The sequence below is a fragment of the Erigeron canadensis genome, chromosome 6 (genome assembly GCF_010389155.1).
Source record: "Erigeron canadensis isolate Cc75 chromosome 6, C_canadensis_v1, whole genome shotgun sequence".
NCBI classification, from domain to species: Eukaryota; Viridiplantae; Streptophyta; class Magnoliopsida; order Asterales; family Asteraceae; genus Erigeron; species Erigeron canadensis.
In genome coordinates, this window is record NC_057766.1 from 26,190,406 (window position 1) to 26,216,948 (window position 26,543).

At 32.8% G+C, this 26,543-nt stretch overlaps 4 protein-coding genes across 5 annotated transcripts; 2 read left to right on the top strand and 2 right to left on the bottom strand.

The window, feature by feature from the left end:
• Positions 1 to 376: 376 nt before the first annotated feature.
• On the bottom strand, positions 377 to 3,015 carry LOC122605124 (putative pentatricopeptide repeat-containing protein At1g09680). Its single transcript, XM_043778005.1, has 2 exons — positions 2,798 to 3,015; positions 377 to 2,750 (listed from the first exon to the last, which is right to left on the bottom strand). The coding sequence occupies exon 2, from the start codon at positions 2,715 to 2,717 to the stop codon at positions 816 to 818; it is 1,902 nt and encodes a 633-aa protein (XP_043633940.1). The 5' UTR covers positions 2,718 to 2,750; positions 2,798 to 3,015; the 3' UTR covers positions 377 to 815.
• Positions 3,016 to 8,071: 5,056 nt separating this feature from the next.
• LOC122602545 (glutamine synthetase PR-2) lies at positions 8,072 to 15,978 on the top strand. 2 transcript variants are annotated; one of them, XM_043775150.1, is made up of 12 exons: positions 8,072 to 8,151; positions 12,514 to 12,553; positions 13,019 to 13,122; positions 13,222 to 13,281; positions 13,993 to 14,112; positions 14,335 to 14,422; positions 14,564 to 14,692; positions 15,082 to 15,156; positions 15,251 to 15,304; positions 15,387 to 15,424; positions 15,520 to 15,679; positions 15,826 to 15,978. In XM_043775150.1, the coding sequence occupies exons 1-12, from the start codon at positions 8,072 to 8,074 to the stop codon at positions 15,976 to 15,978; spliced, it is 1,101 nt and encodes a 366-aa protein (XP_043631085.1). The 2 variants fall into 2 exon arrangements, with proteins under 2 accessions (XP_043631085.1, XP_043631087.1); XM_043775152.1 differs by having other exon boundaries at positions 13,222 to 13,270; positions 14,006 to 14,112.
• Positions 15,979 to 18,859: 2,881 nt separating this feature from the next.
• LOC122606314 (probable disease resistance protein At5g66900) lies at positions 18,860 to 22,273 on the top strand. The gene is made up of 5 exons (XM_043779272.1): positions 18,860 to 19,553; positions 20,124 to 20,527; positions 20,632 to 20,993; positions 21,087 to 21,298; positions 21,392 to 22,273. Exons 1-5 carry the CDS (start codon positions 18,917 to 18,919, stop codon positions 22,231 to 22,233), a joined length of 2,457 nt encoding a protein of 818 aa, XP_043635207.1. The 5' UTR covers positions 18,860 to 18,916; the 3' UTR covers positions 22,234 to 22,273.
• Positions 22,274 to 22,625: 352 nt separating this feature from the next.
• On the bottom strand, positions 22,626 to 26,179 carry LOC122605031 (exosome complex component RRP42-like). The gene is made up of 8 exons (XM_043777900.1): positions 26,072 to 26,179; positions 24,572 to 24,711; positions 24,388 to 24,444; positions 24,203 to 24,295; positions 23,988 to 24,066; positions 23,760 to 23,884; positions 23,513 to 23,656; positions 22,626 to 23,101 (listed from the first exon to the last, which is right to left on the bottom strand). The coding sequence occupies exons 2-8, from the start codon at positions 24,695 to 24,697 to the stop codon at positions 22,862 to 22,864; spliced, it is 864 nt and encodes a 287-aa protein (XP_043633835.1). The 5' UTR covers positions 24,698 to 24,711; positions 26,072 to 26,179; the 3' UTR covers positions 22,626 to 22,861.
• Between the last annotated feature and the right edge of the window lie 364 nt (positions 26,180 to 26,543).

Consider the following 26,543-nt stretch of genomic DNA (forward strand, 5'->3'; position numbering starts at 1 on the left):
CCAACTCTGATTATTGTGGGTCTTAAGCATTATTTAGGTAGGTGATAGGTAAGTCAAAGAATCCATTAGTTATTTGTATAGATCATGGGTAAGAAAAAGATCAACATACTGTAATTGATCCAAATCTGACCCATTGCTCGTCCTAGTCAACCTAATATACCAAGATTTTGAACTATTTGCATCAATTAATGTCTAACAGCAAAAATAGCCTTAGGACAAAGTCGACTAGTTAAACATTTAGACATTAGAGCATAGTATTGAACACTGAAACTGAAACTAACCTGAGCAAATAACGTATCAGAGCCATCAATTCCTCCTCCAGGTATTGTTTTGGCTGTCTCCCAAATACATGTAATACTTTGCAATAGGTTAGTTCCAACTGCCAACACTCTGAAAGCTCCACCTTTCAAACTAAACAATATGTATATGGTTTTCACTGATAGGCTCTTGAAAGGTAGATTCCGAAAAATGTTGCTGCCATATTTAGGAAGCCTACTGACGCCTGTTTGAAGAATGCCTCTCAAAGTTCCATGTGTGCGTTAGTACATGCGATGATGGCAATGATCCACTTTCTTTCCTTTGTTTCTTTCTGATTTATATACCTCGGGATGGCAACCCATGTCAATCAAACAAATTATCAAAATGAAAACGAGATTACTTTAAGACAAGCTTTCTAATCCGATGTGTTGTAAGTTTCAATCTCATTTTCAATACGTGAATTGAACTTCATTTCAGCTGTAAATAATACTCCATAGCGAATCATTTAATCTAGCCATTTAAGATGCCTATTTTGTACCTAACTCCAAGGTAGATACTCATCTCTTTTGATTATGTGTAGTGCTTTTAGGAGACCCTCCTACCAATGACATATAAGCAGCATAATCATAGATAAGTCCTTTCTCGTTACGTAATTTCTCAAAAGTCTCTGGATCTCTATGATTACAATGACCTTCCAAGATGATATTGTAAGTAATGTCATCTGGAAACACACCTAAATCAAGCATCGACCGTAAAAGCTTATTTGCATTGTTCATTTGCCCAGCCTTACATAAACCATTCATCAACACATTGTAAGTAATGATTCCCGCTACAAGTCCACCCCTACGCATCTCCTTAAGCAACTTAAAACCCATCTTAACATCACCCTTTTTGCAGAACCCATCAATGACCATGGTGTAAGTAGCATTGTCAGGTTTCAAACCCATTCTCGTCATTTCCCTCAATAACTTTTCTGCATCAGTAACTAGTCCTTCCCTGCACAAACCCGAGATAAGAGCTGTGAATGCCACATTATCAAGAACAAGACCTTCATTGACCATTCTCTCCTTAACTTCAAGTGCTGACTGCAACTCTCCCTCCTTGCAACATCCATCAAGAAGCGACGTGTAAGTAAACTTGTCAGCTTTCAATCCAACCCGAGTCATTTCATCAAATACTCTCCTAGCTTCACCAATTCTACCACTCTTGCAAAGACCATTAACAAGTGTGTTAAAAGTAATCAAATCAGCTTTCACACCTCTAACCACCATTTTACCATACATTTGCATACCTAAATCTATCTTCCCATTTCTACATAACCCATTAATCAAAGTCGTAAAAATAACACCATTCGGCGCCAAACCCCTTCTACACATCTCATCAAACATCTTATACGCATCGCCTAACCTACTTTCTCTACACAACCCGTTAATCAAAAAACTATACGTAAACACATCCGCAACAAGCCCACTCTTAGCAATAACCATCTTCAACTTAAACCCATCATCTATTCTCCCTACTTTACAATACCCATTCAACAAAGTATTATAAGTAACCAAACTCGGCCTCACGCCCCACTTAACCATTTCATCAAACACTATCTTAGCACCATCAACCTCACCATCTTTAACAAAACTATGCATCAACTTATTAAACACATACACATTAGCCCGAACCCCGAACCCCAAAACCTCCAAATAAAACCTGAAAGCACCCACATTGTCATTCCCTTTCATCAAACAATCAACAACCCTTTCACAAGAATCAAAACTAGTACTAAAATTTTCTTTTTCCGCTAACCGAAAACAGTTAACAGCATCAGAAACAAACCCATGATCTAAATAACAATTAACTAAAGCATTAAACACAAAAAAGCTACAATCTTTATCATCTTTAACACTATTTGTTTCAAGAAAAGCTTGAAAAACAGATGGTGCAGAGTGTTTACCTTTGCGGGTAATAACGAAATCGAGTAAAGATTCGGAATCTTGAAACATTTGATGAAAAGCAAGGAACTTGATCATGGTGAAGTAAGAATGGGTTGTGTGGCGAAAAGGGTGTTGAGTTGAAAGCCATTTGAAGAAAGTGAGAAGGGTTTTTGGGGATAAAAAGTTTGGATTTTGGGTAATTAAGGAGATTATGTGAGATGGTTTGAGTGATGGGATGAGTTTGTGAAGTGGGTTTGAGTTTGGGTTGGTGATGGCTTGAGAAAGTGTGGTGAGAAATGGGTCAATTGGTTGGTGAGTTGATGGTGGTGGTGGGGTGAACCAAGGTATGGTGGTGGTGGAGGCGGCGGCGGAAAGACGGCGGCGGACTTGGAATTGGAATTGGAGTTGAAATTGGGTTGAGGTTTTTATGAGGTTATGCATAGTCTCAAACGGCGGTGTGTGTTTTCTCTTGTCAAGTACTAGCTTATATGCTGCTTTTTTTTTTCTCAAACAATGAAGGGTTCTACGCATTGTGAACGGTGTGATAATCGCGACGAGTTGACTACTAGTAGTGGTGATGGTGACCGCCGCGGATGGTGCCAGCGGTGGCTGCAAATAATCAAGGGCGGATATATGTTGGATTTCAAGGTTTTTAAGAATGTATATAGTAATTCTTAAATGGACATACCTAAAAATTGGGTTTGGACCTACCTAAATTTTGAATTGAGGAAGATATGCAACCTAATGTATTAAAATAATAGATTTTATAAGAAGAAAAAATTTAAGAAATCTGTGTTTGTTAATGGCGGCAGGAAAGAACAAGGAAGAAGACGATTGATTGATTTGGTGTAGTAATGGGCTAATGATCATGTGGTTGTGGGCTTGAAATTGAGATAAAATACCTATTTTATAAACTGTAAAACTATAAACTCTCTAGTACTAGTACTAGAATACTAATAATTAATAACATAGGAAAGGTTCGGTAAAATATTCGGTATTTATTTTAGGTAAAGCAAGAGGGGATTATGTAAAATTTAGGGAAGGTTATGTAAAATTCAGAGAAGGCTATGTATGTTTATCAAATTCAAAAATTTAATTTATAACTTTTTTTAAAGTGACAGACTGACAGTATTTAAGCTTAAGTAAAGTCTACCGTACGGATCATTTTCCCTTATTAATATCAGATCATTTTAATACTCCTTTTAATATCTAATTGTATTGTTTTAACTCAAATGATTAAATATATGAAAGAATTTTTACAAGTTCTAAAGAAGTTGTGGTGTCTTTTTAAAACGTTAATGTTGTTAGAAAAAAAACAATAGTTTAATCCTTTATAGCATTTTGATATATTGTTTCTTTTATTTCGAATGTATGAAACATTCATTTAGGATCCTACATGTAAACAAAACTTCTTTCGGTGATATATATATGCGTCAACAATTTCTTTCGGTCAACTGAAAAAAAACAAAACTTCCGATTCTTGCAATCAAACCGCTACAACCCAACCCGATATGACTCCCATGTTATTCAGTTCATTTGCTTTTTTTTTTTACCTCAAACAAAGTGGACACATGTGAATTTTGATCTTAGATCCGCTACTACAAATAATATAGGTCAACTTACGTGAAAAAAACCCTTCATATACTCAATCATTTATTCAAAATATTAAAAAATCAATATGTGAAAAGCTTTTTTACAAAAGTTGAATGTGAAACAAATTCATACTTACTTATATAGTTAGTTGTAAAATTGGTCGTTTGAGTAATTATTTTTAAAAAATTTTAGAAAATTGTTTTAAGACCATTTGTAATCTTTCACTCGTTCACCTACATTTTTTTTTGCGACATCAGCATCACCTTCTCATTTATTTCACTATCTACTTTTCCCCTTAATCATCCACCTATCATTTGGTCCCAACTTTTATTTAATTAAAAACACAATACTCTACAACATTTCACTCTATATCCAATCAAAATAAAAGAAACAAGAAAAAACAAATATAAAATAAAAATGAACCCGACATTTTGTCTTTTTACCTAGGTGATCACAATCACCTTCTTCCTTGCACATACACTCATCACCTACTCCCCTTAACCATTTAGCCTTTCTATCTTTACTTTTCACCTATCTTTACAAATGGTATAATAAGTAATATAAATATATGAGAAGTATATGGATATATAAGAAATCAAAAGAACACCAAGAGTTTCGATCTAAGACTTTAAGTTGTGATCGTTCTGGAACAATAGGAAGCTTGTCTATGTTTATCTCCATCATTATTTTTTCCAGTTTAACACTCATTTTTGAAAAGATCTTTACATTTTTAGTTCTTTTAGATTACCTAAAAAGCAGTTAAGATGATCAAATCGAGTATTTGTTGCTTAGTAGATGACACCTAGTTTAATTTACTTACTAAAAAGAAATCCATATCATTTTTTTCTCCAAAACATCCGATTAATACATACAATTATAACATGTATGAACAAGTAATTTTCCAAGTTAACTAGTGATAATAAGGTTGTGTTGAGGGTTTCCGAGTTATAGGACTAAAATTAGTCATAAAGATGAGTAGCACTCGAACTCTGGTGAGAAATTTCAGACATTATCAATAAATCGCCAAACTCGGATTTTTACAAGAACTATTAAGTTATGTGTCATATCGTGACTTGAGTACAGAAGGTTTTGTGGTTAGCTATATATAGAGGTTTATAAAAGAGTGTAGATTGCCTTAATTTGTTTGCTTTTAGGATGTGATACTTGTTAGCCAAACACAATTTCATTTGGTAATCCCTGTCCATGAACTGATGAACATCGAGGCAATTTCTAGTTCTCTACGAGTACGTGTATATGGCACTTGCTTTTACAATTGGTTTTGAATATATGTTTTATTGATGTTATAGACATTGTTCTAAGTCCTAACCAAAATATATAAAAGCTAAAATTTAAAATTTTAAGCAAATCAAATTTAACCCTTGAAACTGTAATGTTAAACTCGCATTTATTTTTCAAATAATTGATTATCTATACTACCTAATAACACAAAAGGCCTTTTTTTTTAAAATAAGCAATTCTGTCTTTGAAAAGTCAAATTTCCCCTTGGACATTTTAACATCTGTACAATCTATTTACTGCCCATTAAAATACCCAAAAGGCTTCTCCTAAAAAATAAAAAAAATAAAAAAAAAATCCACCAAATTGCCTCAAGCCACTGTTTCTTCTCTCCGCTATCATCTACCGCCGTGAACCGCCGCAATAATCATCACTACCACCAAATCGGCATCAATCCATCCATTAATCTACTTATTTTTTTGATCTTCTGCCGCCAGTAACCACCTCGCCGAATTATGGGTTTCTTTTATTTTCAATCGCCGCCCAATTTATCATCACCACCCCTATACCCGCCGGAAAGAATCGACGGATTCTTCATCATCAACACCACATGGTTGCGGCCATCTGGTGGGTTTTTAAGGTTCATCTAGTTTTGTGACTAATTTAATTTCTTCTTCCTTTTTTATTTGTTACAAGTGAAGCAACCACTATATGATTGGTATTTTTTTGTCAGTATTTGTAGTTATGATTCAAAAAGTTATAGGTTTAATTGGTTAATAGTTCATTTTACCCATTTAGTTACATACCTTCGTTCTATATACACTTCAGAATGCTTTACATGGTACATTAAAAATATATATCACATGGTATAGTATTATACATCAATTGGTATCTTCAAAAAATTTATTTTATTTGTTTAATTATTTCAAATGTATGCGTCTGATTTTTTTTTATATGTATATATGCCTCTACTTGATTTTCAAGAATATTTTTTTTGATTTAAGAATCATGTCCTCATTATTATTTGGTACAAGTGAATGTTAAGTTTAGTGTGGTAATAATATAATCTCAAACTGACGTTATAAGTTTTAGGTGGCTATTGGTGTCGTTTATATTTACGAGGCTTTTATTGTCGACATGGTGGATTGGCCATACCAAAAGGGCCATGAGTGTTCTTGACATGAGAGAAGTTGCTTAAATTTCATGGAGATTCATATGCAGCCACAGAATTCGCTAAAGTGTTAAAACCTGTTTAAGAACCAGAGCCTGATAAACACCAAGATACTTTGAGGGTTCTAGCTATCATTTTTGAGACAAGAAGTTGCTCAAAGGTATTTTAATTTTTCCTTCATGAAGGTTATCTAGTTGCTTCAAGCTACTCCAAGGTATTTTTTTTTTACCATATAATATAACTTTATGTTTGATTAAGGTGATGTCTTTGTTAAGGCATTGATTCGTTCGCGATGACCCGAGGAACTTCAATGATGTTGGAGCGGGGTGTCACTGTTATCAAAATGTATGTTTTCAACTTTTAAGTTTAGATATATCAATCATTGTACATTTTCAACTTCCAAGTATAATTTGTGCAATGCAACTCCAATGTTTGGAAGAAACTGCAATGACGTTAAGGGAGAGAGGTCGTAAGGATTATTTGGTTGATTGGATGATGGACTTGGTACACAAGCGTGATCCAGTTGTTCCAGGCAGGCTCTCTTGTTGTTCTGCTAGGTAACTACAATTAACCTTTTCTTTTTGGAACGTTATAACTATACTTGACCTTTTCGTGCTGAAATGTCTGGTAAATGTGAAGGTCGGGTTGCTTAATAGGTCGGAATAGTCTTATCTTTTCATTACTATTAGAGATGCAAGAATGGGTCGGTGGGATAACAGGTTAAAAGTAGTACATTGTTTAAGCCATACTTTTCTTCATGTAAATTTACTTATGATATCGTATACCTTTATCAATGGAAGCCTCTACTATATAGTTATACAAATTCTCAACGATGTCGCCTTATTATCCTGATGTAGAGTCTCATGTAAGTAAAACAATTATTATTCATCTTGATATACGTCATGCCACTAATTAAGCTCAACTTGGTTACTATAATTAATGTCTTGTAAAGAGGATTTGTTGTAAAATTAAGCCTACCACCAAACTTTTGCATATTTATCAATTAAAATGCTATTGTGATATATGGACGTTTGAAATGATTCCATTCTTGCAGATTTATGGGTTTCGTCTACACTTCAAGTTGAGGTGTGGAGCATGGAAATAAGCTTTTATGCAGATGAATGGACAACCATGGAAATAACACATGAACAAGGAGTCCTCAACATTTGTGGGTGCAAAGTGGTGCCTTTTGAGTCCATTATGGTCTGCGAGTGAGCTATGTCAAGTAAACTGTGTTAATTAAATAAAAAAAATAGTTGTTTAAATGTGTTTGTTTATCAAGTTGACAAGTTGTATGATCTTTTAATGAACATGAGCAGGAGTTCAAGAGTTGCAAACTTTAATTCGAGACTAAGCATCGATGCAACGATTGGTTTGGTTGGTAGTTATTGTAAATTACAACTGTTTCATGTAATTATTGTAAATTACGGTTTGAAAGTTTTCTCAGCTGTCAAACAATGACACAACCATGGTTTTTGTTGGTAACCTTGAAGCTTAAGAACACACAATATTAAGTCTATAAAAGTAGTTGATAAACTAATATCAAACCAACAACAGTGTTTTGATTTGTGAAACACCGTTACAACGCGCAGATTTCTTTCTAGTGTACAAAAGAAAGAAACTCTACCTATCATCGTTATAAAAAGAAATTTTCATTTTTTCATTTGGTTTAATTAGAAAACTTTCTATTATAAGATGGGAAATTCTATATTGACAAATAAATTATAAATGGTCCAATAAAATTAATGACAAAGAAACGAATGAAGTGGTTGCATTTTGGGTTTATTCATTTAACTACTTAAGTAAAGAAGAAGCTGGGCATTTTGCACTATAAAAAGTTAAGTTTACTCGCACATTCCTTTCAATCACCAAACCCGCATAGAAAATGTCGACGGTAACAGATTTCATTAACCTTAATCTCTCTGCTATCCATGACAATAATAAGCTCATTGCAGAGTACATTTGGTAAGTTGCTTTTCTTTCTTTTTTTATCAACTTTACAAATAATTATATTTAATTTTTGGTTATTGGATTTTATATACATGCGGTTTTGTTTTAATTAACATCAAAAGTACGGAAATATTCGTTGATAGTACTATTCTTCTTTTTAAGAAAATTATAAAAGACATGTTCTAATTACTTGATTCGAAGTTTAACATTGTTAAAGTTAATAAATAACAAAAGAAAACCGGAACTGAAAAAAAGGTAAAAATAGATATATAACAGACTTCCATAATACGAGTAATAAATTATATTCCGTAAAACATCTGTCAACCAATGTCTACTATATACTACTTTACCTTGTATTCTTGATGGTGCAATGCCACATGCAAAGAAGCTTTTTTTCATTATGATATAGTGATAATGCTTAGAAATAATACCTCATGTTTTTTCGTTTGCGCTAATCAATGTGTTATACGAAGTAATAATTAATTATTTGCGAAAATAGATAGAAAATGATTGATCAACCCAAAAAAACAACCTAATAATCAATCTAAGCAAATGATGACAGTTGGCATAATCAAAGGAAGAAATTGAGAGAGAAAATAAATTGATTACATTTATCATGTGATAAATGATTTTTGGTTGATTTGTTAAATTGATATATTATTGATTTTGCTTAATAAATAAGAATATTGTAATAAATATTACTCAAATGTAATTTTACTCTCTCTTTCGATCTACTAAACGGGATAGAATTAGTTATATTTATTCAAATTTATTAAAAATAAAATGATATTATTTGATAAGTATTTTGCTTTTTATTTTATTTTTATTTTTTAAAGAAAATGTATATTTTTTAATTAAGGTGTTGCAATTTAGCCATGAGTGACACATGTTACATTCATTCGGAAGTTGTTGACATGTGTTGTACATGACGCAAATATATCATATAGTTAGTTGTGAAATGAATGCATGAACGCAAATTTATATTTTATTAATAAACTAGTTTAGTAACCCGCGTATTATGCAAGTAAATCCAAGAAAGTTTATTTTGATATACTAATAAAAACGAAGCATAATTAAGAAAACAAAACTAAAATAAGTATAATAAATGACGTAACACATATTTTTCGAAATCAGATGCTATTGTAAAAAAAATGATACGAGTATATGGTTAGATCTTAAAAAAAAATAATGTTATTTTGGCTATTTTTAATAAACTTCTTAATAGGGGATTAAAAATCAAAGTTTTAATGTGATGTTATAAATACAATTACATTAAAAAAAAATAAGTAATAAGAAAAAGTCTAAAAATGCCAAATAAAGTTTTTTTCTAAAAATAATGATGTAATCAAAATTTTACTTTATTTATAGAATCTTAATCTTAATATATACTATAAGACAGTTGAACTAAATACTTATTAACCAATCAAATAGCTCAATTTCATCAAATTGACTCTCGCTTATGTCATCATTTAGATTAGTTATAAATTAAAAACTCTAATAATCATTATCCAAATATATTATTAGTATTAGTATTTATTTTAATTTGTAGAAAAAATCTCATTAATTTACACTTTTTTTGTTTTCCATCAATAATTTACACTTTTTAGCCCTCAATACTTAATTTATATTTATTTTTAGCACCAACTTGGGGAGATTTTTTAAAAATTCACAAAAGGTATTTATATTTAATTTTTAAAAGTTTCAATTGTCACTCAAATCAAAAATCCTAATTGTTATCAATGAGTATGAAAACAATCCTAATTGTTATCTAATTATCATAGGACATGTGATTGAAAGTAAACCTATTTGTGTTATGAGTCCGCATCATGATCAAATACATAAACTTGAATGTCAAGTACAGTATCACAAATATATTTATATTTTAATTTCTAATTATCTTTAATAATAATATCAAATTATGAGTACAACTGGTTTCAAAAATTCTATAATAGAGAAATTATTGTAGCATGTGCCAACACTGGTAATAGAGAAATTATTTGCAAAATATAACACTTAGAACTGTATACGTTCAAAATTATAAGATTTTATGAATTAAATGTATGAACATCTAATATTGATAATATCGTAAACCTCGTGTCCAGTGTTGAACACGAGTCTAGAATCTAGTAGATATATGAAAGCGTATAAGAAACTCGATATTGAACCTTTTAATTGAAGTGTTATTATACCCATTGAACCTTTTAATTGAAGTGTTATTATACCCGCTTCCAAATTACGGCCACTTACAAAGCATATACTGATGCCTTTGGCCCCGAAAGACATTACGTATAACATATATGAATTTTGATAACGTGTAAAACTCTGAGAAAAACAAAAAACAAAAAAAATCAAATGGAAGCGTATAAGAAACTCATATTATAAGTAAGTAAGTAAGTAAGTAACTGCTCAGTTCCGCCTTTTAAGGACTTGAATATTGCCCAATTGCTCTGGCGCATTTACAGTTATTGCTTCTGTGAACATAGTAGCTAAATAATCCCAACGTGTTACATAAGGCAAATATTGTATAATTGTTCGATTTTCTGCAATTTTTTCCATACCTCTGTGTAAATAACCCAATATGGGTTCACAGTCAATAACATCTTCACCATCTAGAGTAACAATGAGTCGAAGAACACCATGCATTGATGGGTGGTGAGTTTCCATATTGACGGTGTATGGGGAGAGGTTAAGATGTAGGCAGACCTTACCTTTACCTAACTAGAGAGGCTGCTTCCAGTTTCTATCTAAATGGTAGAAAAGACCCTCCAACCTTTGCATGGGATGAGGATCGAACCCATGACCTCTGTCTCCAGAGGAAAAAATGTTTACCACTGATCCAACCATGCTGTTTTAAGAAACTCATATTAAACCTTTTAATTGAAGTCTTATTATACCATCTTCCAAATTACGATCACTTACAAAGCATATACTAATGCGTTTGAGTGTGATCATATATTAGTAATCAATACAATAAAATAAAAGTAAGAAGTTGTGATGGATGTGTTGTTCAAAAGAGGGTTCACTCCAAATATAAACAAACGAATGAAAACTAACGGATTTGTTATGAAGTTAAAAAAGAACGGAACCTGTAAAGTTGTGTAAAAGTGTAAATCATCAAAGAAAAAAAAAAAAAAAATAAGGGAGAGAAAAAAATTCATAAGAAGTAAAAAAAAAAAAAAAAAAAAAAGGAAAAAAACAGAAGATAACCTGTGGATCCCTATTTCCATCAGCCGGCCGATGGGTAGCTATGATCTACTTAAAATACCTTTAATAAAATAAATTATAGCATTAAACTTTCAAATTCTAAAATAACTAAACAACCTTAAACCCTAATTACACATTATTTACAGCAATAACCTACACTACTCGTCACCATCAATTGTTGCCGCCATTAGTTGCCGCCACCACCACCCACGACGGTTATCACTATTGCCGTCGTATTGTACGGGCACAAATCCAGTAGATCAACATTGATCAGTATGTTAAAATGATGATTCTTTTTTTCTAAAATTGACAAATAAGTTGTACTATTTGTCTATTTCACTTAAATTCATTTTCTTATTCAATGACATTTTATTTTCATTTTTATATGATTTTAATGATAAGTTTAGGTTTTTTCATTGTTATTTGTGCTAACATAATTATATGAACTACTTTTTAGGCTTTAAAAAAGTTTCTCGTTGCAACAAGCGATTACCCAAATCCTTGTTATATTATAAGGGAACTAATAATTGTACTATTTTTTTTTTATATACTTTTACCATACCTTATCACGGTGTGGTGAAATAAGTAAAAACATTGATATGAATATTATTTCACATATTATAAATTTGCATAAGTTATTTTCATTAATTCTTTTTCTTGATCTTAAATCTTAATTTTTTTTAAATGTTATCATCTTATTTACTTGAAAGATTTCTAGGGCAATAAGATAGGATGAAGATCTTTTAAAGTTGTTTCTAACTTTACTAGTAAAATATCTTGACCATTAGATTAAAATCAAATATCAAGATTCTCGATTTTACAGGTGAATTTAAAAATAACTTTAAAAGATCTCAATCTAATAAGATAAGAGGATATATCATTTCTAAAAAAGAAAGGAAAAAACTGCTTAGTGTTGCATTCCGCGGGTTTTGAGCTCCAATACCTCGACGGTGTATGGGGGAGGTTAAGATATAGGCAGACCTTACCTCTACCCAAGTAGAGAGGATGTTTCTAATTTCTACCTAAAAGGTAATTAGGACCTCCAATCTTTTCATAGGATGAGGATCGAACCCATAATTAAACAGAAACTAGGATGTTTATAAATGATCCAAACCATTCTTTTAGCATTTCTCTTTTATAATATTAGTTGTCCTTTAAACTATTTATCTACAGGATCGGTGGAACTGGATTGGACCTCAGAAGCAAAGCCAGAGTAAGCTTATTATTATTTTTTTATGCGAATCACCTTAATCTTGTATATGTTTAGTTTAAATTTAAATAATCAAGTATTCAATCAACTCTTTAAAGTAAACGAATATTTTCATGATTCATTACGATTTTTAGTTGAAAAAAATGATTGTTTTGATTGTTTTACCTTTAAGTTGTTTTATGTGAACCTAACCTATATTTGTGTGTATTTTAAAAACCATAAAATTAAAAATCAAACTATTATAAAAGAGAAATACATATAATGTCTTATCTAAACTAGAAGACAAAAATTAACGGTTTCTAGCAAAATATTAATTTGAAAATTCTTTTAAAATAAAGTAAGTAACCACCATAGTATCATATATTATCACTATGTTTTTCTCAATAAACATTTCACCTCCTCCATATCTCATGAATGACGGGATTAAATACTACTCCGTATTGATGATCAAGGATGATACATTTTTAGACCCTCTCCGGACCGATGGATGATCCCGGAAAGCTTCCAAAATGGAACTACGATGGAACTAGTACTGGTCAAGCTTGTGGCAAGGACACTGAAGTCATCCTATAGTGAGTAGATTTTTTATTTAAATTGCCTTCTTTTTATTCTCTTGTCTTATAACTCTAATTACAGAAGTTGTGGTTATTATTTTTCAATGAATTGGATAGTCCGCAAGCTATGTTCAAGGATCCTTTCCGAAGGGGCAACAATATTTTGGTGAGTGATATGTCAATATATTCCTATCTAGTGAGTGTTTTGAAATGTATTCAACATTAGTGCAATGTCTACTTATTATATCCAGCTTAGAATGATTTTATTAATGTATTCGAGTTGTAAATATATTTGTATATATATATGCTGGGTAGTACTTTTGTTCATGTGACAATTTATATGAAAGTTGCATGACACCTTATTGGATACATACAATAACAATATTTAAAAGTTGGATACACATAATAGGAGCATTATAAGTTAGATATACAATAGACTTTAAACTAAAGTCAAATACATTTTTAAGAAAGATTGGTGCTCGCGCAATGCAGCGACGATAACGGCAGTGGTGATGGTTTGGTTATTAACGTAAAAGTAATTTCATTGTGGTCAGAGATGTGATGAATTGTTCCGGTGGGATATGAAAGGGGGAGGGGGGGACAAATTTTGAGTTAGGATTTTTGTTATGTGTTTCTACGTGAGCGAGAGATAGAGTTTGAATTTTTTTTAAAGGCATTTTAGTCACAGGCTATAAAATGGAAATAGTTAATGATGTATTACGATAAAGAGTAAATGTGTCATTTTAAGTTCTTAAAATTAAAGAGGGGAAGGGCCATTTTGTTTTATAAAGGAAGTATAGATACAGATATAACAATTAGAAACATCATTTAGTATATATTAGTGATAATGATTAGCCTAAAGAAACACTCGTTTTTATGTACTAAAAGTTTTTTTGTGAAGGTCTTATGTGATGCATACAATCCACTTGGTGATCCAATTTATACGAATAGGAGGTATTATGCGGCCAAGACTTTTGGCCATCCAGATGTCGTCGCTGAAGCTCCATGGTGCGTAGTTCTGTTACCAGTTTCTTTTGAATTTTTCATTGGTTCATTTAAGTTTGATGACATCGTAACATAATCCTATTAAAAAATAGTCTTACAGACAATTGCCATCTCTAGCTGATCTATATTGTAATCATATCTGGTATAATTAATTGTTGCTTAAACATTATACCTACAATCTTTATGACATTTTATATTTAAATGTTGGTATTATGTATGTTATAGGTTTGGGCTTGAACAAGAATATACTTTGATGGAAAAGGCTACCAAGTGGCCCTTAGGTTGGCCTCAAGGAGGTTACCCAAGACCTCAAGTAATTAATTAACTAATCTTTTTAACTTAATTTGGAGCTAATTTCATATTCTCTCTTCAGTCTTCACATTATACTTGTTAACTTTAACTTTTACCGTTGATATATTCTTGATAAAACTTTTGTTTGTATTATCGCGTTTAGGGTCCTTATTATTGTGGGGTTGGTGCTGAAAAAGCATTTGGACGCGACATTGTTGATGCACACTACAAGGCTTGTCTTTACGCAGGGATTAACATTGGTGGTATTAATGCCGAAGTTATGCCTGGTCAGGTAAACTACAAACTATTTATAATCATTTAGGATAACTCTAATTTTGAGTAAATTACATGTTTGGTTCCAAGTTGACACGATTTGCAGTTATTACCCTTAAGTAAATTAATTACAGAAAAAACTCTGAAGTGGGAGTTTCAAGTGGGACCATGATCCCTTCTTCCACACTCAAACAAATAAAACAAATAAATCACGCGCACCATTATTCGTTGTCGATCACAAAGTGGTCAATCCCGCCACATAGCGTGAGTCCATGGCTCCATGCTAGTTTTGAATGATAAACATGTATATCAATATACTTAAGAAAACCGTCTGCTCCTGATCTGATTATACTAATTTAAATGTAACAAGATAATACAAATTTTGTGCATATTTTGACATTTGAAAAGTGGGAGTTTCAAGTGGGACCTTCAGTTGGTATCACTGCTGCAGATGAGTTATGGGTTGCTCGTTATATTCTTGAGGTAATGTGATAATGTTTGAACAACATGTTTGTTTGCTTGCTGGTATATATCATTTGACAACAATAATGTGTTTTTTGTTCAATATGATTAACAGCGGGTTGCAGAAATTGCTGGAGTGGTCGTCTCATTCGATCCTAAACCAGTCCCAGTTAGTTGTTCTGTTTTTGTAACACTATTAATTGGTACATTATTTTTGTTGTCCTGATTTTGGCCTAATTTTGTATATACAGGGTGATTGGAATGGGGCAGGTGCTCACACTAACTATAGGTACAAACATACACTTTCTAAAATGATATGTTTGATAGTTATAATTTAATTAATCGTTTAGCTTAGCTAATCTTTTACAATGGCTAAAAATATAGCACGAAATCAATGAGAGAAGAAGGTGGATATGAGGCAATCCAAAAGGCGATTGAGAAGTTGAGGCTTAGACATAAAGATCACATGGCTGGCTATGGCGAAGGCAATGAACGTCGTCTTACTGGTGATCATGAGACAGCAAACATCAACATATTCTCATGGGTAAGAGAAAAATAAAAATTCTCAGTCTTAAAGTTTCTATTCATATATACTATACAAAAAAGCTATATATAACTTACTTTTAGTTAATAAAGGAAAGATGAACTTGGTGGTATACTAACTGAACTCTATTTGTGTTTGATTACTAGGGAGTTGGGAAACGTGATGTGTCAATTCGGGTAGGGAGAGACACCGTGAAAGAAGGGAAAGGATATTTTGAGGACAGAAGGCCCGGGTCGAATATGGACCCATATGTGGTTACCTCTATGATTGCTGAAACCACCATCTTATGGAAGCCTTGAACCAGTTCTAAGGTTTGGACTAATATTAAATGGCTATATCATGTTTCTACTTATTAATAAAGTGCATTTGATGGACATTTAGCTAAGATTTTTGGATTCTAATTGTGGCTGCACAAACAAATTTGGAATGTGGTCTGTTTTGAGCATCTGCAAAAATAAATTAGTTTTTATTTCTTCTAGACTTGTTAAGTAGTACAACAATAACATTCAAGAATATAGAGAGAAAATAACCATCAAATTACACCCAAACTTAAGCAAAACTTGATGGAATTTGGACCAACTTATCTAGTGTATAGTGCAGCAAATGTCTTCCATTACGTATTCACATGACAAGAACCAATTCAAAGGTATCTATGGTAATTTACAATGAATATATTAAATATGATAAGCATTGACAATTAGGTATTACCGAAACCAGTCGATAGAAGCTTCTTGTGATGAAGACCAAAGTTCGAACATGGCCATAGATTAGTATATATAAAGATTACTTTTCAAATAAATTTTTTTTTATTAATTGGTGTAATTTAAAAGTAGTAGAAAATTTGTTAATCTTAAAAAAAGTACAGTAATATTTTATGTATATCATGCTTTAATTAGTACTTGCTATTGTGTTTATCAAATTGTCGGTTATTGATATCATATGTATGTAGGCGCGCGATGATATCTTTCTTTCGATAACCGAACTTTTTTCACACGTAATAACTATATATATAACTTGTGTTATCTTTTTACATCTTTGAAACTGGTGTGAAATATAATCATCGAATTGGTAGAGTTGTTAGTTGATCAACCTTACATTCGATGAACTTTTACAAAAACAAAATTTCGTAACTTCTTTGTAATTTATAACTATATGTATGTATTCAATGTAATCATTTCCAAAAACACTATGAGTCAGTCCTTGGCTCCTTTCACAATTTTCTTGCCAACAAGATGGATAACTTAAAAAGAAGAAAATCTCTTTATACCAACTTCATATAAAAGTCAATTAACTCACATTTTTTATTAGTGTTATCTACAGTATTAAATAATACTCATTCCCTCCCATTAAACTTGTCTAATTTTAAATTTTCAAAGTATAAATATTTTTATTTGCGTTATATAATATTTAAAGAAAGTTATATGAATTAATTGTGTTTTAAATGTGTGTTTTATTAGTATAAATTTTATCAAATACTTATATAATATAAACAAAAATATTTATGGTCAAAGTTGATAAAATTTGATTTTGAAATTTTAAAAATGAACAAGTTTAATAAGACCAAAGAAAGTCTAAAAAAAAATCAACAAAGCCTTTTGATATAGAGAAAACAAAACAATAGAAACTATAGGGCACATAACTAAATCCGCTCACAAATACAGCAAATTAGCTACATTTATGAGCCTTTTCAAAAATGTTACTCGTAATACACAATGACCTATGGTTTGGGTAAACCGTATTGGAATGTTTACCGATTTTATAAAAGGGAATGATATATTTACAACATATATTTGCAATTCACAACAATGTATGCTTTACGCAGTTGTAAATTGTGCGATAAAACATGTACATTTGTTGTAGTTGACTAATAATTATTGTGGATTTATCACTTCCCTTTTATAAAATGTGAGTTTAATTAAGTCAACAATCGGTCTAAATAAAAGTAGTTAATGTATAATTTATTTTATATATATTTAGAGAAGTGGTAGATATTAGTGTTGTGTTACGACAAAAGGGTCCGGCAAAAGGGTATGGAAACGATACGAGAACGGGGAACAACAAAACTAAAAAATCCAAGATACGGATATGAAAATAAAAAAATATACAAATATAAATTATATCGACTTTTTGTAGAGAGAGACTTGAGACTTCAGAGGTTATGTATAATTGTATATGTATAACTGTAGAATATATGTTTGATCAGTGATCACTCATCGAATGCTTAGTGTTTAATAATTGGTTTTAGAATAGAAAAAAATTAATGTTAATCAAATTGTATATAAACATAGCTTGTTTGGGTGTTTTTGAAATATGTACAATCTCGTAGTCGCTTTTGGAATAGAAAAAGTCTATTAAAACCCTGATGTTAATTAGTAACAATATGGAAACTTCTAAGAAACATTTCAGTATTTATAGAAAATTCAAGGAAACGATTCTTCCGCGTTTCATACGCGAAAACATTGTCATGGAGTTTCCGAAACGAGTACGCCTACCTGTATGGAGTTTTGGTGCATCATACGTTGTGACATCAATGTATTTAGGAAAGCGTGTGCTAATTACACATAGATTCTAAACAGGAGATAAAGTTTAAGGAAGACGTAGCATAGATACTTAACTGGGAACAAAGTTTTAAGAAGGCGTGTGTTCTAATACATAGATTCTGAACGAAGAACAAGTGACAATGACATATATAATTAAGAATTTAGGAGGATATAATTAGACTAATTAAAAACAATCATCATTAGTAGTTCAGTTCTATTATTTTAATAAAAACAATGGAAGAAATGAGTATTTCAGCATAGAATAGGGACCATTCTTGTACGTAGTTGACTAAACTAATTCGTTCCATCCAGTCACCTTCCTGATTACGTCAGCATATATACAAAAACCAGTATATAGCCATTCTGTCTGTTCAACTAACAAATACTCGCATATTTACTCGTTTAATGAATTCATAGTTTTTTACAGTAATATGAACGCGTTCCAACGTAGCCTGCTAGAAAAATCCTTGTTTATACATCGTAACTTCATATATATTAATTAATTTTTATTTAATTTCCTCACGTACTTACAAAGACGTACATGTATCATTTTTGAATGATCGATCCTTGTATATATAGATTACCACATCTGCATGCAAATACGCACTACTAACATATATTCTTCACTTAAATCAATTTTTTTTACGTACATTCTAAACATATACTCGTATATATAATAATCATTACGTATATATCGATGGTTGTAATGATCGAGACCGCTTTAGAGCTTGCAATTCGTGAACTACTGAAAGCAGTAGTAGGACAAAGTATGCAAACCGCAAGATTCAAAACTTTACTCAAACGTCTTAAAAAAACCTTGAATTGCATCGAGTCAATGTTTTACGACAGCCGGAGGCTCAACAAAGTGTTAGACCGTCCGGAAAAAGAGATCATGATGTTTGTATATCATCTAGAGACGGGGAAAGAACACGTACTAAAGTGCTCGAAGATTAACTTTTGGAACGTGTACCAAAAGTTTCTTCATTCTAATAAGTTGGTTCGGTTAAACAACGAGCTCTTAAGGTTTTTTCAGGTGGAATTGCAGACGGATATGATGATGATGAGTACTAGTATGAGGGGTTTGATTGGGATTTATGATTTGTCGGAGAAAATGGATCGACTACTATCAGCTGTTACTAGTCCTGCGCGTCCTAGTTCTAAATTGTGCAGTGTTCCCGGGCTTCCATATCTTATAGTTGGATTTGACCAGCATCTAGAGCAAGTGAAGCGTATGCTGCTTGATGATGACGATCAAGTGATGGTGGTTTCGGGTCCTGGAGGTTGTGGGAAGACTACTTTGGTGAAACTACTTTGTCATGACAATAAAATAAAAGGTACCTATATTGAAGAATCAAGTGTTTAACGTAATTTATTTAATTCATATAATTTATTTTGACAAACATATTTGGCACAAATTAATAGAACCAACTGAGTCGGATCAAGTGGTGAGAGCCCTTGCCTTTGGAGTCTGGGGTCAAAGGTTCGATAATCCTCATGCCTAGCAAGGCTTGAGGTCTCTACCTTTGGTAGAACTTTGAAGCAACCTCTTTACCTTAAGTAGGGGTAAGGTTGTTTACATCTCAACCACCCTCATACAACGTCGAAGAAAGTATATATTGAGACCCAAAACCCGTGAAAGACAACATTGGGTGTTCTTTAATTAATGTTCTATATTTGGCACAAATATCTTTGTTTTAGGACTATTTCTAGATTTGTGATTGTCATCCTTACAACAACCATTGTAAAATCGTGTTTACAATCCTTACTGGGGCTACCCCTATTGGATAGAGGCAAGACTGTCTACATCTTACCTCCCCCATACCCTGTGTTGGCAGGAATTGGGTACTGTCGTTGTTTTGTTGACTATCTACTATGATGTATTGATGCATACTTTATCTTGACAGACATATTTGGTGCAAATATCTTTTATATTACTGTCTCAAGAACATCCAGTCTGAAGACCGTTGTCCAAAAACTATTTGAACATCTTGGTGAAAATCATTATGAGTTTCAAACCAATGAAGAGGCCACAAATCAACTCCAGAGCCTAATGAAACGAATGGAATCACAGAACATGTTGTTGATCCTGGACGACGTCTGGTCTGAATCTGAATACATAATTCAAGAGCTTAAGTTTCATATATCAGGATACAAAATTTTGGTCACATCAAGATTTTTGTTTCCAAGGTTTAATTCAACTTATGAGTTAAGCTTGTTGAGTGAAGAAGATTCAAAAACTCTTCTTTGCTATTCGGCATTTCCAAATGATGGAATTCATGTAAATGTGCCAGATGATCTCGTGAACAAGGTGAGGATATATATAAGCACTTTTATATAATTGCTTGATCCCACTAGTTCCATCTTTACATTTAGCAGTGACTGAATCGACTTTGTTTATGCCTCTGAATGTAGATTGTTAAGTTATGTAAGGGACTTCCGTTGGCCCTTACTGTGGTTGGTGCATCGCTTTGCGGTCAATCTCTGCTTAAATGGAAAACTACTCTCAAAAAATGGTCAGATGGTCAATCTATTTTGCAGTCAAACAGCAGCATACTTCATAGTCTCAAGTCAAGTATTGATTCACTGGATGAGTTGTCTATTGTTAAAGAATGCTTCTTGGACTTGGGCTCGTTTCCTGAAGATGAACGGATTGCAGCTACGATTCTTCTGGATATGTGGGTGGAGTTATACAATCTTGATGATGAGGGAATGTATACCACTGAAAATCTTGTTGAAATCTCATTAAGAAATCTTATCAAACTTGCTCCAATAAGGTACTCTACCATTCAGTTAAGAGATAAATATTTCAATCATCATATTATAGTTTGTTTCTCCATTGATAAACCAATATTTATATGATTTGACAGAAAAGAGGCAGGGGAATTAGAAGGGTATTGTAACGAGCTTTATGTCAAGCAGCACAATTTGCTAAGAGACTTGGCCATCCACCTCAGTAGCCAAGAGCCCGTTGCAGAAAGAAAACGCTTGTTCATTGAAATCCATGAGAACCGGTTTCCAATTTGGTGGAAGGAACAAATAACACACCCCATTAGCACCCAAATCTTATCTATTTCAACAGGTTTGATTTCAATCTGTATATTCACCTGAACTTTCTGCTAATTATATACTTCCTCTCTTTGATTACTAAAGTATCTGCAATCTTTACCTATAGATGACACTTTTGATTCTACTTGGAATGATTTACAAGCACCTAAAGTTGAAGTATTGACATTGAATATACAGAGCAAAAAATACGCTCTGCCTCAATTCATTGAAAAGATGGACCAAATGAAGGTTTTGAGTGTCACCGGCTATGGTGTATATCCTTCTCACCTGCAAAATCTTTCATCCATACGTTATCTATCAAACGTAAAAAGAATCAGATTTGAACATGTTTCATTGTCATCCTCAATTCGTCCCATCTTTGAGTTACATAATCTAAAGAAACTTGCTTTTGTTATGTGTGAGTTTGGTGATGCTTTGATGAGTTGCACCACCGGGTCATCACCGTATATACTACCAAATCTAACAGAGCTTGTAATCGACCGGTGTTATGATTTAAAAGGACTACCATCTGAACTATGCAATCTTGGTCAACTAGTGAAACTCAGCATCACCAATTGCCATGAACTGGAGACTCTTCCTAAAGAGTTGGGAAGTCTATCAAATCTTGAAAGCTTAATGCTTCATTGTTGCACAAAACTACAAGAAATTCCCGAATCAATTGGAAGCTTGAGTAAGTTGAGCTTTATAGATATATCTGATTGTTTGAGTGTAAGTATACTGCCTGAAGAAATTGGTGAACTAAGTGGTCTGAAAGTACTTAGGATGAGCGGTTGTCGTGGGTTACAAGAATTGCCAATGTCCATGAGCAAACTGTGGCAGCTAGAAGATGTGATATGCGATGAAGAGACGTCGTATTTGTGGATGAATTTCGAAAGTGATCTCTATAATTTGAAGATAAATGTTATTGAAGATGATAGGTTTGAAAGCTTTATGAAGATCATTCAGTAAGTTCTCTGAATCCACTTGTTTGTCATCATCCTATATGAAGCATGCTTTGTCATACTTTCACTTATAATAAAATCATTAAGTAATAATGTTATATATATAATTTATTAATTTAGTTAAATGCTTGATTATTTTGGAAATATTATTCTTATGTGTAATTTGTAAACAAGGGCTTGTAATAACAAAGATTATATTTAATTGAAGAATTTATATTGCATTTTAGTGTATAGAAGAATGGTAATCTGTTATATGGCTTTGATCAAGAGGGTGTTGAAAGATTTGAGAGTGTAAAGGCGGTAAAGCTTCTCTTCCATGATATTTAATTTTCAAACAAAAACATTAATCTGATATATGGACTTAAAAATTGAAAACCACGAACTCAAACACCCCGATAGTTTCAAATGAAGATATGACTAACCCGTTTCACAAGGGCCGAAAAAATTGTCAATTCTAAACTACTCATCCGCCCATAATGGTACATCAAATTATCAAAATGTCATTTTGACCTACAGGATCTCACCAAACTAGTAATACAGTAATGGGTGCTAATGCTACATACCGAGATAACTGAGCACAACACAATAAATTTAAACTCTTTACAATAACGTGACTACTCTAACCACTATGAATGTCACGACTCTTCTTCCATGGCCTCAGCTGCAGCTATCTCGGAGTCCAATTTGTTCATCAACTGCTCACTCACATGTTTAGCCACGGATATCATGTCAAAAATGACACTTGGATCTAGACCTGCACCCCCTCTTTTAGTCAGCCCACATATCAATCCTTGCCTGTTGATTGAAATAGAGACAGCAGAGCTCATTTGTGATTCCTCTTCTGAAGTTGCATCTACAATATAATGCCTTCCAACCTACATACAAAGGACAAGACCTATATGTGACATAAGAGTATCTTGACTAATAAAAGAGACTTGCATAATAAATCTTAGAGATGACGACTCAACGCACTTATTTATAAGAGTCACTTTAATATAGCCAAAACTATGATCAAATGGGTTGGAAATCACAAACAGTATTTGAAATGCATAAATCTTCTTAATAAATAAACTATTCAGAAAACCAGGTACTCATCATCAACACAAACTTAACTTTTTAGCCATATTCAGCACATCAAGTATTTACAAAATTTCTAAATTTTGGAAAGCATTTCCTCTTAGGCAACCCCATAATCCAACCTGTACTTGATACTCCCAGCTTTGACCAGTTACCGGAACAGTTACCCAACCCACCCATAGTGGAACATCTAATTGCATCTGAATCACCTTAGTTAAAGTCACGATAACTGGAACTGCAGTGGTGTCGAATAGTAGAAACTCTTCATCACTCACGTCAACCTCTGGTTGTTCATCAGAAGGGGCAGCCGAAGCAACATTGACTTTTGGAATACCCGTATTGCTTAAAGCAGCCTATAGAAGCAAATATCAAACATTAGAGAAAGGTGGATGCTACATATATACCAAATGCAGTATAAACATAAATCCATATTTTTGGATGAGAAAAAGTAAATACCTTGATGGCAGCACCTAAGGCATCGAGTATATTTCCATCCATGCTAATCACAAGACCATCGATATATAAATCCCAACAGACCTTCCCATCGACAATTGACAGAGATGAAAGGTTAATTCCAGCTCCTGGGATATAAGTTACGGAAGCGCCCTTTGTAAATAGAATCTATGAAAATTATCGATATCTACAAGGACTATGAAACTTTAAATTGTTTGTTAAACTCCATACCTGCTCCAGATTTACCTCCCAAAAGACATTGCCTTAGAGCTGCAGAGAGTTCAGTTGAAAGTTCTTCACCACCTCTCCGCTGTATAAAAAAGGTAAACTTTTGTAAGGTCAAATGAACAAATTTGAAGTATCTAACTAATTCAGCAAGCTCAACATCAAACATGTGCGTGTATGATGATAAAATTCAATAAATATCAAATATTCAAATATTAAACCTCAAACTCGGGTGCTGCTGTGGGACTGCAATCAATGAAGATAAAAACTTTGCCTCTGTCGGGCGCCGAAGAACTTGGTTTTCCTAGCTCGGCCTGCAATCAAGTAAGATCATGAAATCAATTAACATACAATAACTTTTGAATTATAAGAACTGACAGGTATTATACTGCAGACAAAAAAATACCTTCACGCTAGCTATGACTTCCGTTCTACCCATCTTAACTCTTGCTGAACCATTTGCCTGTCATTTAGCTTAGTAAGCACATAAAAGCGAGTCTTTTTTTCTTAATAATCACTTGATCCGTGACATGTAGGGATATTAAAATGAAAACTGTCATAAAAAAAAATTGAAAGAGAAAAAGGTTTACTTGAGCAATGACTCCGGATTCCACAATTATGGGTCGGTAAGTTAACCTATTACGACCATCAGTACGCAAGTCTTGAGCAATTCCACCTTGTATAAAATGTTTTTCTCCTATAGATAGCCCCACCATTCCTATTACTATTCCTATACATAATATTAAAAAAAAAAAATTAGATGCATACAAGTCATGAAAACACAAGATGATACACATGCAAATCATCATACTATGAATGCTAGTGAGGCAGGATATATCTAGCAACTCAGTACTTCACTAGAAAGATCTTAACCTTCAAATGCAGAATAAAATTGCCGACTATATTGAATACTGTATTAATATACGCTAGAAAAAGAAATCTTCGTTAATAAGTTTTGTAACATGAGAAACTGAAACAAATCTGTTTTCACATCAAATTTGGTACCAATTGAAACAAAGTATCTGACTATTACATAAAACCCGATATCAGATATAGTTGTGTGCAAATCTAGGGATGAAACAGTGATTCTAACAAACCTTAGTTACCGTATCAAAACCAAGTATATACAACATGGTACTTAGTACAAACTATAACAGGTCCTGGCGTTGACACACTATGGTCCAGTACGATTCCCACCCAAATTTTAAACAAGTATATTTCTTTACATAGGTTACATGGTGAATTGTTTTGGTGCTGAAATTGGATTAGAACCATTAATCCATAGGTTAAGCATGGTCGATGGCACACCATTTGAAACCAAACTGCTAATATAGGGGCTGCTGGTATCGGTACATGTCTTTTTTAAATACTGTACTTTATAGCATTAGTGAGTACGAACAATTTTTTGGTATAAGATATACAAGTAGTAAACTTAACAACAACAACATTAATGTGCATCACTAAGTAACGGTTAATAGCTATAAAATGGGGACAAAAATATCAAAATTAATTTAAAAAAATTGTTCTATTTATAGTCCAATGTCAACAACACCACCCAATCCTGCCAAGATATTATACAACAACAACAAATGTACTTAATCCCAGCATAAGCACGGTACGAGGAGGTGTGATATTACTATGGTTAATGGTACCCAATCTCGACATAAGAGGGGTATGGGGTAGGTACGATGCCCTACCCAAAGGTAGAGAGCAGCTTCCAGAAGGACCTCTGGCCACGGTTGTAAATATCGGTTTCTTGGCGGAGACTATCAATTCTAAAGGGAATTATATTTTTAAAAAATATTAGCTATAAACTCATGTATAACAAATTCATATGTAACAAACATGAAGTCCATATCAAAATGACAAACTAGTAAAAAACCCGAGCAAATTAACAAATATCACTAATCAGAATATTAAATAACTATACATATCAAAAATCAGATATATGATCTCAATATCAAAACTAATTAACAAATACTAAGTTATCAGCCTATCATATGTAAAAAAGAAATATAATATCAAACATTTAATTAATTAATCAGAATTGTATCAAAATTTCAAAATAAAGGAAATCAGAGTTGAAATACCTGTGGGATGTGGTGAAGTTGGTCGCAGGGGGTGAATGACAGCCGGAGTTGAGGCGCCGGTTTGAATGGAGATTTGAGTGACTGTGATTGTAGAGGATGTGTGACAAAAGACCGTTTTCTTATTTTTGTGCCCTAAAAAAAACCCCTTTTTGTTTTAAAGTCAAACCCGATGTTGACCGATATTGACCGCCTTTGACCAAAAACGATAAACGTGACCGATTTGGGAATTATCGTGGCGCGGACCACCACGAACCGTCTTGGCGCCAATATTTCGGCTGCCAAGGTTGATACTTACAACGTTGTCTCCGGCCTATGGCTTAACTTGAAAGGGAAAAAAATTTGGACCAAAAGTGAAATCAAGCCGAAAAGGAAAATCTAAAGATATCTCCCAATCTTAGATCTAGATAAGAAGAAAACTCTCTTCCTATAGAAAGAACTCAATGGTTAGTTTAACTATTGGTAAAGAGTATAA